At 37.2% G+C, this 15,325-nt stretch overlaps 1 protein-coding gene across 1 annotated transcript; it reads right to left on the reverse strand.

Moving 5' to 3' along the window:
* Window positions 1–4,542: 4,542 nt before the first annotated feature.
* rem1 (RAS (RAD and GEM)-like GTP-binding 1) lies at window positions 4,543–14,946 on the reverse strand. Its single transcript, XM_084100290.1, has 5 exons — window positions 14,457–14,946; window positions 13,066–13,412; window positions 9,431–9,513; window positions 7,944–8,151; window positions 4,543–5,689 (listed from the first exon to the last, which is right to left on the reverse strand). Exons 2-5 carry the CDS (start codon window positions 13,391–13,393, stop codon window positions 5,412–5,414), a joined length of 897 nt encoding a protein of 298 aa, XP_083956416.1. The 5' UTR covers window positions 13,394–13,412; window positions 14,457–14,946; the 3' UTR covers window positions 4,543–5,411.
* Between the last annotated feature and the right edge of the window lie 379 nt (window positions 14,947–15,325).

Consider the following 15,325-nt stretch of genomic DNA (forward strand, 5'->3'; position numbering starts at 1 on the left):
GACTATTTTACAACACACTTTACTGTAAGGTCTCATTTGTTAATATAAGTGAATGTATTAACTAACATGAACTAAAAATGAGCAAAACATTTGTTACAGTAGGCTATTTATTAATCTTTGTTAATGTCAGTTAATAAAAATAGAGTCGTTCATTGTTTGTTCATGTTAGTTCACACAGTGCATTAACTGATGTTAAAGTTCCCCTGTAGTCAATCATTTTATACCTTAAAACTCGTCTTTGATCACCAAAATGACATATTTAAGTGTTTTTTCCTTGAAACAAATTTCTTCATGCCTTAAAATAGCTTGAATGTAACTCTATACCTTTGCCTAATTTAGCATACATGGTTCTATGAATATGCAAATTAGCCCTGCCTCCACTCACTCACACCGGCTCAGAGATTCACTTGGTGACTATCACACATTGGTTACAAGGTAGTTTGTGACGTCAGAAACACCAGCGATTTCAAACCGCCTTTTTGTCATAGGTTCACTGCAGTTTTATGGAGAAAATACTCCGCAATGGTGTTGACTTGAATTTGCACATGGTTTGTCGTAAATCATATTAAAAAAAAACACATAGACATACAGTGAGGAAAATAAGTATTTGAACACCCTGCTATTTTGCAAGTTCTCCCACTTAGAAATCATGGAGGGGTCTGAAATTGTCATCGTAGGTGCATGTCCACTGTGAGAGACATAATCAAAAAAAAAATCCAGAAATCACAATGTATGATTTTTTAACTATTTATTTGTATGATACAGCTGCAAATAAGTATTTGAACACCTGAGAAAATCAATGTTAATATTTGGTACAGTAGCCTTTGTTTGCAATTACAGAGGTCAAACGTTTCCTGTAGTTTTTCACCAGGTTTGCACACACTGCAGGAGGGATTTTGGCCCACTCCTCCACACAGATCTTCTCTAGATCAGTCAGGTTTCTGGGCTGTCGCTGAGAAACACAGAGTTTGAGCTCCCTCCAAAGATTCTCTATTGGGTTTAGGTCTGGAGACTGGCTAGGCCACGCCAGAACCTTGATATGCTTCTTACAGAGCCACTCCTTGGTTATCCTGGCTGTGTGCTTCGGGTCATTGTCATGTTGGAAGACCCAGCCTCGACCCATCTTCAATGCTCTAACTGAGGGAAGGAGGTTGTTCCCCAAAATCTCGCAATACATGGCCCCGGTCATCCTCTCCTTAATACAGTGCAGTCGCCCTGTCCCATGTGCAGAAAAACACCCCCAAAGCATGATGCTACCACCCCCATGCTTCACAGTAGGGATGGTGTTCTTGGGATGGTACTCATCATTCTTCTTCCTCCAAACACGTTTAGTGGAATTATGACCAAAAAGTTCTATTTTGGTCTCATCTGACCACATGACTTTCTCCCATGACTCCTCTGGATCATCCAAATGGTCATTGGCAAACTTAAGACGGGCCTTGACATGTGCTGGTTTAAGCAGGGGAACCTTCCGTGCCATGCATGATTTCAAACCATGACGTCTTAGTGTATTACCAACAGTAACCTTGGAAACGGTGGTCCCAGCTCTTTTCAGGTTATTGACCAGCTCCTCCCGTGTAGTTCTGGGCTGATTTCTCACCTTTCTTAGGATCATTGAGACCCCACGAGGTGAGATCTTGCATGGAGCCCCAGTCCGAGGGAGACTGACAGTCATGTTTAGCTTCTTCCATTTTCTAATGATTGCTTTTAACATTTTAAAGGCAGACTAAGGTATTTGAGGGTCAGAATTCTAGCTGATAGACAGGTGTTCAAATACTTATTTGCAGCTGTATCATACAAATAAATAGTTAAAAAATCATATATTGTGATTTCTGGATTTTTTTTTTAGATTATGTCTCTCACAGTGGACATGCACCTACGATGACAATTTCAGACCCCTCCATGATTTCCAAGTGAGAGAACTTGCAAAATAGCAGGGTGTTCAAATACTTATTTTCCTCACTGTACATAAACAACATTAAAAACTTGATTTTCTTCACAGCGGGACTTTAACAAATACAACTTTTATTCAATGTATTAGTAAATATTGAAATTACCATTAACAAAGATTAATAAATGCTGGCGAAGTATGTTCATTCTATAGTTCATGTTAATGTTAACTGAGTTCACTATATTAACTAATGAAACCTTATTGTGAAGTGTTACGACCATACCTCTGAGACAGCTAGACAGTGAACCAGAACAGTACACAGATATACTACAAGAACTATTAAAAAAAGAAAAAAAGAAAGTAACAAGTTCATTACTCATCTTTGATGAGTAAAAAAAAAAAATGAGAAAAAATATGACCCCACATTTTTCTTGGTTTAATCTCATTCTTTCCATTGACTCTCACCACAGCTTGCTTGGTGTTCAGCTGGCTGCCAACTTTCCGTAATTAGCTCTCTCTCCCCGGCCGCGCTCACAGTGAGGCAGAGTGCAGCCAAATGTAAATCTCTCCAGAGGCTTTCCACAGCATGAGCATGACACACATCTGGAGGACGCCAGATTCTTGACACGTTACAAGAACCAGTCAGTGCGACCGGTGCAGGACCATTCGTCTTTCTGTATGCACTGCCACCTCCCTGGCCTTATTCACTTTTTCCATTCTGCTCTCCCTCTCTCTTTCCCTGTTTTGTTGTTCGTTTTTTACTGCATGGCTCTGGTGAACGAGCCCCCTTTAATCTCATGTCAGACGCTTAATGCACAGTTATTTTTGGTATTTGGAGAAAACTTCCACTTGTTATGAAAGGCAGAAACAGCCTTTCATGTGTTTCAACCACAAAAATACCTGCTGGGTAGTTAATTGTGACTTTGTAAAAAAGCTTGGGAGATGAATCATAGTTCAAAGCAGCTTAGAGTTTGGTATATCTAAACTGAAGAAGGCACCAAATGTTGGTTAGTTTCAACTAACTACTGCATCCTACTACATTCACAACAAAAGATGTTTATTTGCGTGTGATCTGCATGTGTAGGCTGTATTAGCTGGGGGAAAGGTTGAGTGTGGAGTGAAGCATTCTTTCCATTACCCAGACCAAATCAATGCACTGAGGTCCCAGCCAGAACGCCACATCCCCTCCCCCACGCCAGTGGTGACAAGGGGGCCAGTGGAAAGAGCTGACCCAGGCACAGCACACTGGCCTAATTGCAGTTCTGGCCTCCTGCTTCTTTTCCTGAAGCTAAACAGTGGTTGCCACAGAGCATGGATAAAATACTCTACCACATGGACAAGGGAGCAACACAAGTCTATTGAATGCTCACCTAAAAATGATTGAAGTCATCATTGACTCAACCTCATGTCATTATAAACCTGTATGCATATCTTTCTTCTGCTGAACACAAAATAATATATTATGAAGAATGTTGAGGAACCAAAAGTTTCGGTTCCTATTGACTTCCATTGTATTTTTGTCAATATTTTTCGAAATATCTTTTTTTGAATACAGGTTTGGAACACATGAGGGTGAGTAAATGATGACAAAATTTTCATTCTTGGGTGAACTAGCTTTTTAAGTATATGGGTCAAAGTATAAAACAACAGTTAACTGTTTTACACAACTGTTGGAGAAATATATTTATGGGAAGAAGGATACATACAAATCAAATCTAGTCCAAGAGTAAACTTTTTTTTTGCATTGGCGACCCTTAATTGTAACTTTATCCACAAGGCTTAGTGGGCATCTGGGGAATCCACCATCCACAAACTTGACCTTGACGTCTTTGTGTAAAATGACATTCTTGGTCATATTGGGGGCTGAATTTGGGGCTTGCAGAACACAGATTGCAAAGAATGACTTTATTTGTCTCAGTAAAAATAAAATAATTTCAAAATAATACTATGCATGCAGAATTCCTCAATCAACTTACATGGGCAATTATTAAAGGAAATCTGTAGGCATTGCAACTCCACAATGGAAAAAAGCAATATTTTAGAGATCAGATCAATATTTTTAGAGTTGCAATGCTCGTCTCATGCATTAACATAGGGATTATTAATGAGGCATGATGGTTTTCAGTTGCATTGCTTTTATGTTTGGAATATATTTGACCTCATATATGACCCATCCACCAAACAAACTCTGAAAATTAGCATTTGAGAGAAGTAATCTGCTTAAGAGCTTTAAGTGGAGCACTGAGGTGTCATCATACAAAGAGGCACTGACCGTGGCATTTCATTGTGGTCCTTTCTCAACATTGTTCCAGTGATTGGATTTCACTGATTGTTTCCATCTTGTTGTAGAAAAACCCTCTGAGCCCCTCGACTGTATCTGAGAACAATGATAATATGGGGGTGTTCAGGATGACACCCACTTCAATATGGATATCTGAACCCATCTCTCAATAATAATAGTAGCAGGTTCAAGGTGAGGCTACGGAACGTGACCAAATACTTATGAACACTAGTGCACCTTATGGATGAAACAATATCAATTTAAAACTTTGAAGAGGATTAAGAATGGCAGACTTATGACAACAAAATATGACAATTCATGTTATTCTGAAAGACAGACTGGGAGGTATTTGAAAAAAAAACAGAACCTCAAAACACAGATTGGGATTTAATAAAGCAAAGCATAACAGTATTTACATATTTCAAAGCCATTTATTATCATACAAATTTTGGAAAATAAATATTTACAAACCAGCAACATCAAGTTGTAGAAAAAACATTTTCCCCCTCTATGTCCAGTGCAAAAAAAGAAAGAAAACATTTAGATAGAAATAGCCTGTAAACCATTATTTCTGTTGTTATAATAAATTCTCGTAAAATATCTGACACTTTTAATGTTTACTGACCAACTACCTCATTCAAATAAACTGTAAAAAGGCTTGTGGAGGATATTCACATGCCCTTTTTAAATGATGATTGACATGTCCCAAATATTTTTTGCTTTATTAGAATAAACTTGTAAGAAAAAAACCCCATTGGTCTTAGCTCTCTCCTTTAACTTTTCCAATGGGCTGTGCCTATCTCATAGCAAACGACTTTCAGTGTACACAAAATATGTCCTTTGTTAAAAAAAACAAGGTGAATTATTAATTTTATAAGAAAAAACCCCCAATAAAAACAATGAATAATAAATACTGCTTGTTAATTATTTCTAACTATTGTCTATTCAGTCTGATAAGGCAAACATTGATAAAATGTTCATAAAAAAAAAAAAGTCCACTTAATTGGTGATATACAGTAATAAACCTTTGGTTTAATTCAAACGCCTATCAAAAATTTGATCTATAGGTCTTCAGGGGAATCAGTAAAAAGTTTAATACAATAGTTTGACTTGAATTAATGAATAAACAAACAAAAAATGTGAATTAATGTTCAGCTTCAAAACTGGACTTGTCAGAAAGTCAAATCCTCTTTTCGAATGTAAAAACGAAAGTTCAAGGAATGAGAGTGATCTGTGGGTTCACAGCACTGCGAGGTCATGGCAGGACTTGGAGCGCACTTTCATGGCCATCTTCTTGTTGTTCTTGGCCACCAGTCGATCCAGGAAGCGTCTGGCCTTCTTGGTGATGCTCTCTTTTCGCTTGTAGACGGAGCGTCGGCGCTCATTGATCTCTTTGCTGTCTTGCCGCAGTCTGATCTGCCTCACAATGCCCTCAAAGAGCTCGTGAACATTGTGGTGGAGGGAGGCGGAGGTTTCTATGAACTTGCAGTCGAACATCACGGCACAAGCTCGACCCTCTGCCAAAGAAGACCAGGGTTGTGTGAGATCCTTGGATTGACCCCGTAATACTTAATACTGCATAAGCCTTATAGTACATCACATCACAGCAGCCCTTAAAGGAATAGTTCACCCAAAAATGAAAATGATCCTATAATTTACTCAACCTCAAGCCATCCTAGGTGTATATGACTTTCTTCTTTCAGCTGAACACAATCAGAGTTATATTAAATAACATCCTGGCTCTTCCCAGCTTTGCTATGGTATTGAATAGTGCCCGAGTTTTTGAAGCTCCAAAAAGCGCATCCATCCATAATAAAAGTAATCCATACGACTCCAGTGGGATAATAAAGGCCTTCTGAAGCGAAGTGATGGGTCTTTGTAAGAAAAATATCCATATTTAAAACTTCCGGCAACAGCCGTACGTCCGTTCACGAGAGAGTTCCAGTGGAAGGGTGACCTTTGACCCGACGCATGACGTAGGACGTATGACGCAGGCATAGCGTAAGTTTAGGTGAGAATTGACAAATGCGGAAGCGCAGAGGATAGAGCAAAACAAAACACAGTCATGAATTAGAAGTCTAAAATTAGAAGAAGTTTTAAAGAAAAATGCCGGAGGATTTCAATATAAGAGAAGAGGAGCGAAGTCATACGTCGGGTCAGTGGTCACCCTTCCGCCGGAACTCGACTCTATCTTTAGCGCACGTACGGCCGTTGCCGGAAGCCAGTGATCATAGTTTATGAAGGATGTATGCGCTTTTTGGAGCTTTAAACACTATTCAATGCTGTTGTAAAGCTGGGAAGAGACAGGATATTATTTTAATATAACTCTGATTGTGTTCAGTTGAAAGAAGAAAGTCATATACACCCAGGATGACTTGAGGGTGAGTAAATTATGGGATAATTGTCATTTTTGTGTGAACTATTCCTTTAAGGCTCATCTGCACCATGTCAAACAATTGTGCTTCATGGGGATACACTAGCTGCATTTACATGGACCCTAATAATCCGTTATGTAATCAGACTAGTTGCACAGTAGGAATAGAAAAAGTCACATGTAACCACATCAATCGGAATTAATTGGCCAAATACAAATTTATTTCGGATTGTAAGGGGTGGATTACACCTTTTCTAATCCGTTCGATAGGACATGTTAACTCGATTGAAAACCAACACAGAAAAGTTCTGCATGTGCAATGGAGTATAAATGGCATAATGACGCACGATGTACGGAACGAGCTGTTGTTGGTGAATAGTGTAATTCTAAAATTCTTATTCCACTTATCGTCTGTGAAGTGCTGCAGGGGAATGTCGTACCAGCAGTCCTTGCTTCGGACTCTCATCCACAGACACCTTTGTTTTGGCCGCGGCAACGGGCATTTTACTGCTTAATAAATATAAGCAGCACGGCACAAAGCTTCATGTGCTCGTCGTCTCCTAATCAGGACCCGAAATAGATAAATATTTAGTCTGCATTTTAAAACAAAGAAAAGAACTGATAGCAGGATAATGGTTAGTATGTGCCAACAGCGGGAAACTCTGTATATCCATGCAGTGTGTGCGTGTCAAAAGATCAAATCCGATTTGAAGCTTGTGACATATAAAAGCTCACATTAACCTGATCACTTTATTAAGTGTTCATGTAAACACTATGATCGGATTCATTAATCGGAATGATTTCATTCCGATTGAAACAAAACGTGTCCATGTAAACGTAGCTACTGTGACACACAGTACCGTACAAAAGTTTGGGGTTGGTAAGATTTTGATGTTTTTGAAAAAAAAGATCTCTTATGATCACCAAGGCTGCACATATATTAAAATACATTAAAAAGAGTGTTATTGTGAAAATAACTTTTTTCTATTTGAATATATTTTAAAATGTATTTTTTTCCTGTGATGGCAAAGCTGTTTTTTCAGCATCATTACTCCAAGTCTTCAATGTCACATGATCCTTCAGAAATCATTCTAATATGCTGATTTGGTGCTCAATTAATATTTCTTATTATTATCCATGTTGAAATAAATTGTGCTGCTTAATATTTTTAGGGAAACCATCATACTTTTTTTTTTTTAATTCTTTGATGAATAGAAGTTCAAATGAACAGCATTATAAATGCCACTGTCACTTTTGATGGATTTATTGCATCCTCGCTGAATAAAAGTATTCATTTCTTCCAAAAAAACCTTACCCTCTCAAACTTTTGAACAGTAGTGCATAACATCCCACTATGATGTGTCTGTGCGAATGATCCAAATCAAAACAGTTCTCACCTTCCACCGCCACCTCTCGAGAGCGCACTAAGTCACTTTTGTTTCCCACAAGGATGATGGGAATGTTTTCAGCCTGTCGGATGCGCCGCAGCTGGATTCGTAACTCCGATGCGCTCTCGAAGCTGCTGCGGTCGGTGATGGAGTAAACAATGATGTAGGCATTGCCCACCTGCATGCAGTAATCCTTCACCCACTTCTCATCTTCCTCCTGGGGGATCAAAAAATGAACACTTTTGAAAGGATGGTAGAGTAAAATTATTATTATTTACTCACTCTCATGTGCTTCAAAACCTGTAACTTTCTATATAATGTATCACAAAAAGATTTTTTTACTGAAGACATTTTTACTGGTCATTTTTTCAAATCAGTGTGTAATAAAAGTGGTTCATACGCCAATATATGTCAAGATATAGAGTCACTAAGATTTTTTTTATTATCAAGGATGCATTAAACTTTACAACGGTGATAGTAAATACATTTATAATGTTACAAAAGAATATTCAAATAAACGCTGTTCTTTTGAACTTTCTATTAAGAATGCTGAAAAAAAAATTTAATAGAGTCTCCACAAAAATAGTAAGCAGCACAACTGATTTCAATATAGATTTCTTGAGCACTAAATCAACATATCAAAATGATTTCTGAAGGATCATGTGACACTGAAGACTGGAGTAATGATGCTGAAAATTCAGCTTCGCATCACAGAAATAAATGTTATTTTAAAATAAATATTTTCATATTTTATTTTTATAATTTCAGCCTTAGTGAGCATAAAATAGACATTTTTTTGAACGGTAGTGTAAACACAGTCCGCTTTAATGGACTTAAAATGATAGCTGGAGCACTATGTTGTTTTAATGTTGTTTTTTTGGGGGGGTGTAATTTTGCAGCTTCACAATCCCAGTCCTCATTCATCTTCATTATATTGAAAGAAAGTGAAAGAGAATGACATGAGGGTAATTAAACAATGACAGAGTTTTCATTTTAGGATCCCTTTAAACACTTGCACATGTACTGAGGTATAAACAACAAACAATTCAAAGCTTTGTGTCGAGAAAATGCTGTGGATTGTAACATTTACAGAATCATTATCTCTGTAAACAATTGTTGAGTCCAGCAAAGCGGAGTTGCCAGACAGACCTCACAGAGGAGAGTCATCGATAGCGGTGTAATGAGGCCCTGGAGCGATCAGTGTACTCGTCTGTGTGGTCAGCAGCGGCCAGCTGTATGATGCTTGCTCACTTCAGGCCATCGCTCAATGGAGTTTAGCCACTGGCAGAGAGAGGCCATGTTTTTTTCCACAGCACTGCACAAAAGGCATTGTTGCCCTGAATATGAGACTCGTGTCTACAAACACAGACTCACGGCTGACACATGCAACCCCCAGAAGATGAAATGCCTTCAGATTTTCATTTATTTACATCTTATAATTCATTGAGTATGAGGTTGATTATGTTAAGACATACTGATGTATGAAGTTTGCATACCTGTTTTTCGGTTTCCCACGTGTCCATCACGACTAGGGTCGTCTCCTCCTCATCCACCGTAAGGGTTTTCTCATATATATCCTCTATAGAAACATGCAAAACTGCATTTTAAGTCTGTTTAGCAAAATATCAGTGACATTAATTTGACATCCAAAACAGCATTGGCAACTAAGGATAGATGCTACAAACAAACAACTAGGTCAAGGTCTTATTTGTTAAAATTTAAAGGGTTAGATCACCAAAAAAATATATATTTTTGTCATTAATCATTCACCCTCATGTTGTTCCCAACAAGTAAGACCTTCATTCATCTTTGGAACACAAATTAAGATATTTTTGATGAAATTTGAGAGCTTTCTGACCCCCCTATACACAGCAATGTTATCACTTTCAAGGCCAAGAAAGGTAGGAAAGACATTGTTGAAATAGTCCATGTGACTCCAGTGGTTCAACCTTAATGTTATGAAGTGAGGAGAATACTTTTTCTGTGCAAAATAAACAACAAAAAAAGCGACTTTATTCAACAATTTCTTCTCTTCCGGGTCAGTCTCTAAGCACTACGACACATTCAGGATCCGGCCAATACTGAGCCAGCGTTCTGACGTAGAACCCGGAAGCGCTGCACTGTGTTTACAACATGAACAGCCTCAGAGCCTGACAGGGAAGAGAAGAAATTGATGAATAAAGTTGTTATTTTTGTTTTGTTTTTTTGTGCACAAAAATTATTCTCCTCGCTTCATAACATTAAAGTTGAACCACTGTAGTCACATGGACTATTTCAACAATGTCTTTACTACCTAAAAGTGGTAATAACGTTGCAGTCTATGTGGGGTCAGAAAGCTCTCGGATTTCATTAAAAATATCTTAATTTGTGTTCTGAAGATGAACAAAGGTCTAACGGGTTTGGTAAGACATGAGGGTGAGTAATTAATGACAGAAATTTCATTTTTGGGTGAACTAACCCTTAATGAATGAGCTAATATGAACTAACAATGAGCAATATATATCTATATCTATCTATCTATCTATCTATCTATATATTTGAATATATAGATGAATATATATATATATATCTATATGAATATATATATATATATATCTATATGAATATATATATATATATATATCTATATGAATATATATATATATATATATATATATATATATATATATATATTAAAGCACTTATTGATCTTTGTTAATGTGAGTTAGAAAAAATATTATTGTTCATGTTAGTTCAAAGTGCATTAACTAATGTTAACAAATGCTGTAGAAGTATTGTTCATTATTAGATCATGTTAACTAATGCAGTTAGCAAATTAAACTTTATTGTAAAGTAACCATGATTTTACCATGGTTATATTTTCCTCAACAAAAAGAAAACAACAACAACAACAAAAAAAAACTTTAAAACTCACATACAGCTTACTGTATACATATCTTCTATGATGAGCATGTTTTTCTGGACATCAAGTAAAAAAAATGGTTGATACAACAAGAAATGGGCTTATTAAAAGGGTGAAATTATTTTAAAAAAGTGCTTCACTACATATTAATATTTGAAAAACTTTTGGCCACAAATCAAAGACATTTGATCCAAGCAATATACAGAAAACAAAACATAGAGAGCTTTCCTGAAGGCCCTCAAGACTGCATGTATCAATAAGTAACATATCAGATAATTTGATAAAATACCTTTTTATGACAAGGTATGATTAGTTAAGGTTGTAAAATGTCACGTGGTGCGACTTCCCTAAAACTTTAATATCATGATTTTGTAAAAACATACATTTTAACTTGAAAATATATATATTTTTTGTACACAAGGTAAAAGAAAAATGTTATTTAAAGATATTTTCCTTTTCTTTATCATGGACACTAAAAAAAACAACAAAAGAATTGCTGCCATAATGTGTCTGTGTGAAATACATTTAAACGGTGCTTTGTTATAATCACAAGCGTGAAAAATGCATGTGAAGTGGAAGAGTGGAAAAATCATTGAGCCGTGTCTGATAAACTGATCGCATAGCTAGTTTGACAAGAATATAAAACACACTTTGCTCCAGTCTAGGTTGATACTGACCTTGTCTCATTTTTCCACTTTAAATCTACTCTGTCACTTTTCGAGACCTCTAAAAGATGTATAGCACAACATTTGAATTCACGGTAAAGAATAACAGTGTCCTTAATCAACTTCAATGTCTCAAAACTTCATGTCAGTTAACATCTAAATGTTAAGGCCAGATCTAAAATATAATCAAGACATCCCCTACAGAAAACGGTGTCCTCAACCAATGAGGGCCAATGCACATTTAATTTTTTACAGTTATGATAACACTGTGTTAACTAAGGTGTATGCTAATTGCAGTGCAATTACAAAGCATTCAAAACAAACATGTCACTCAACGAAAGCCAGTTAAGATAGAATCAAAGAGATTTTATAGAAGCTTTACAAGCCATTGGGATTGAAAACTGACAGTAACATCTTATATCTCAAATGAATTTGTAAATTGTAATGCCTTCTTATCAACGATAAAACAACATAATATATTCAAATGTTTTTGATCAGTACTTTTTTTTAAAAGAAATGAATACTATTCAGCAAGGACTCATTCATTCGATCACAATTGACAGGAAAGATTTATAATGTTACAAAGGATTTCTGTTTGATATAAACGCTGTTCTTTAAATTGCAATTAAAAAGTATTAAAATAGAAAACAGCTCTTTTAAATTGTAACTTTTAGGGTCATGCAGAAGAGTAGCGTACTAACATGTCTCCATTGATATATACAAACATCCGCCTGTCAATGAGATGATTATTTACAGGGTGATGTTCTGCTCAGGTCAAAGCCAAAACAGCAACGAGACATGGGGTCATATGCCATTAGACAAAAAAAACAACATGTAGGTCAACAGACCGCCACACACAGATGCACATCTAATGCTTTCATAAAGGGATTTTGCATAGCTCAATGAATAAGGGAGACACAAATGTGTGTGCTGAATATTAAAGTCATAACTGTAGAGTTTTTAGTTACACAGGTCTCTGATGGATCAGTTTTGTGTCAGACAAAATGGATAGTCCCACATCCTTGGGGCACCAGGAGATGGACAGGACTGGGAAAATGGGAGAGACGACACAACGGTGCTGACTTTAAATCAGTCATGTGTTGTCCCATTGTAAGAAATGCACATATTCCAGCAAACTGAAGTGAAATGATTCTACATTTATGCTGTAAAAGTGTCACATTTACGCCATGCAAAGTTTAAAGTCTGCGCTTAAAGGCAGCAGTAATGCTCTCTAGACAACAGCTGCTACACAAATCAATGTACTGTATGTACTGTTTGCACTGACTGATGTATTAATCAATACCGTCATACAATTAATGTTTCAGGATCAATCATGACGCGTGGCAATTCGAGAGTGCAATCAATCAGGCAGACCTAACAGTTTAGTCAAGGTTATTTTAGGTGCTGGAATGCCATTTACAGAAGTGTGTCAATGCTATATTTATGGTTATGCAATAACATTCAGTTGATGAATGGAAGGAATTAAACTGTACCTAATTAATCAACTAAACTGATTTGATATGTAGACATGGACAAAAACTATAATGTATTTTGGGTTGTATACCTCCAACGTGTTTGTGGGCATCCTTCTCTTGTATTCCAGCAAAAATGTTGGCAAGGCTTGACTTCCCCACGCCGTGATCCCCCAACAAAACCACACGATAAAGAGACTCAGATCCAGAGCTGTCCGAATCCGAGTCTGAAGACCAGTCGGCCCGTGAGTGGATGCTCTTGTCTCCTGGGTGGTAAGAGGCTGACTGGGCGAGCGGAGGGTGATACGGGTCAGCCGAGGGGTCTCTACTTCCCCGGCTCGCTAAACGAGAGGAGGGGATGGGAGTGCTCGCTCTTCTCCTCAGTGGTTCCTTTCCCTCTTTCTGTGTGTTGAGTGTCATCTTATAAACATAGATATGCCTGAACAAAAAAAAAGTGAAATTATTATTAAAGGAAAACAAACAGTCTGAGCATAATTTGTTAGTTACCATATTATTAAATAGTATTGATTCACTCCATATACATTACACACCACTAATAAAAAAAACTTTACAAAAACTTAATGAGGTGCATCCTGAGACGTACCTAATTAATAACTTTTAACTGGTAGTGTTGAAGATACCAGGGCTAGTTGTCACACTTTTTACTCCAGTGAATTTTTTTTTATTTTATTTTATTTTTAAAGTTTAGTATGCATATAAACTGACTTAAAAAAAGGACCAAATATTCGTAACTTAGACATAAAATGCTCGGCAAAAAAACTATTGAACAATTTATCTATTATTGGAAAATATTCAAAATTTTAAATTATCAAAATTTTTCTCAACAAACATTGAACATGTGACAACTTGCCCCATCCATTTATTTTTCCAAAATGATATGCCCACTAGAAACAATTTTAGTTTAATTATTCTAATTAAGTGACCTAAGTGTTTGAAACCAACATACCAAACCACTGACAGTGAAAACAGTGTCGACTCTAAACATTAGTAACTAAAATCCTTGTGACAACTTTCCCTGTGACAACTAGCCCCGGTGTCTCTGAACATTCATGCATTTTACTATATTTCATGCATTAATAAACACAACAACTAAACAAACCAGACATATTCCAACAAAAAACATCCTCTGAATGTTTAGTGTACTCACAACCATGTCCGTAAACGAAGGGTTTAAAGCATGCAGGTTCACATCAATCCACAGAATGAAGTTCAAAGTGAATCAATCAGTTTGCGCGCAGTGGAGTTTGAGGAACCGGTTGCAGAGAAACGCTACACCGCTGCAGTCATGGCAACAGCCCGCCGAGTTCCACAACGCTTTTAAAAATTTAAGAGCGGAATGAAGCATTTCTCTCATTCTCTCGCGCTGTCTGTCACAGCCTCGTCACCCGCAGCGCGCGGAATGGAACGCTCGTGCGCTCGGAAAAAAACATCGGTGAGTTCACATCTATGACCTTTCACTCACCTTTATCTCACCACACGCAAGTTTTAGGAGTCCGAAGCGCGACTTCTCAGTTCATCCTTCCACTTGTAGACTTTGAGCGTCAGTCCACAGCGCTGGATCGGTGTGAAGTCGCATGTATCGTGCCTTTGTGATTAAACACAGGTGGGCTCTTGTTGCCAACTCAACTCGAGCTCAGAGCGCGCGGAGCGGAGAAACGTGCTTTCTGTTTATATTACTCACATGATCCATAAACATAGCTCAACAAATGGGCCCTCGACTGTAAGTCTCGTGGGTCCTTGCTGAGCGTCTTTCAACATCATCCAGGGCCACGAAATGTTATAATGTGCCTTTTTAGCACCGTCCCACTCCATCTCCATGACGTCGATGTTCTGTCATTTCCTGCTCAAAGCTGAGCTGAGATATCCTAAGTTATGAGAATGTTCTCATTAGTCCAATTGCTTTGATGTAAAACGCATCTTGACTTAATGATGTCATCACTGGAAAGTCATGCAATGTGAAACCAGACACATTGCATTTATTTTTCTTTTAGAGACAAACATCCACAGATGTTTCTTTTCTTGGTGCTTATGCAATTGGATAATGAATGTTGCCATTTTATTGCATCTATTTAGTATTTTTGTTTCTAAAATAAGTTTTATTTATTGGAAAAAGCATTCCAGCACTGGATACACATGGAAATAAATAAATAAATAAAAAATCCTGAATCTTCGCATCAGTGAAATAGAAGAAGGTTTATCCCCTGCTTAGATCACACAGTTGTTTTTTACCAGGAATTTTTAATTCTCTGAGGCTCAGTTGAATCTTTTCCAACTGAAACAACAAAAGTAATCAAACCAGTCGCCCGTACACTGGGGTGCTGAAATCCATTA

Source organism: Abramis brama (assembly GCF_963993115.1).
Source record: "Abramis brama genome assembly, chromosome: 23".
NCBI lineage: Eukaryota > Metazoa > Chordata > Actinopteri > Cypriniformes > Leuciscidae > Abramis > Abramis brama.

What these genes read in the sequence shown, in the direction of transcription:
- rem1 (XM_084100290.1), bottom strand. Translation starts at nt 13,393, where the DNA reads ATGACACTCAACACACAGAAAGAGGGAAAGGAACCACTGAGGAGAAGA. An exon ending in TGCCCACAAACACGTTGGAG is followed by an intron (nt 9,514 to 13,065) that starts GTATACAACCCA and finishes ATGTTTCTATAG; the next exon opens with AGGATATATATGAGAAAACC. An exon ending in TCGAGAGGTGGCGGTGGAAG is followed by an intron (nt 5,690 to 7,943) that starts GTGAGAACTGTT and finishes CTTCTTTGGCAG; the next exon opens with AGGGTCGAGCTTGTGCCGTG.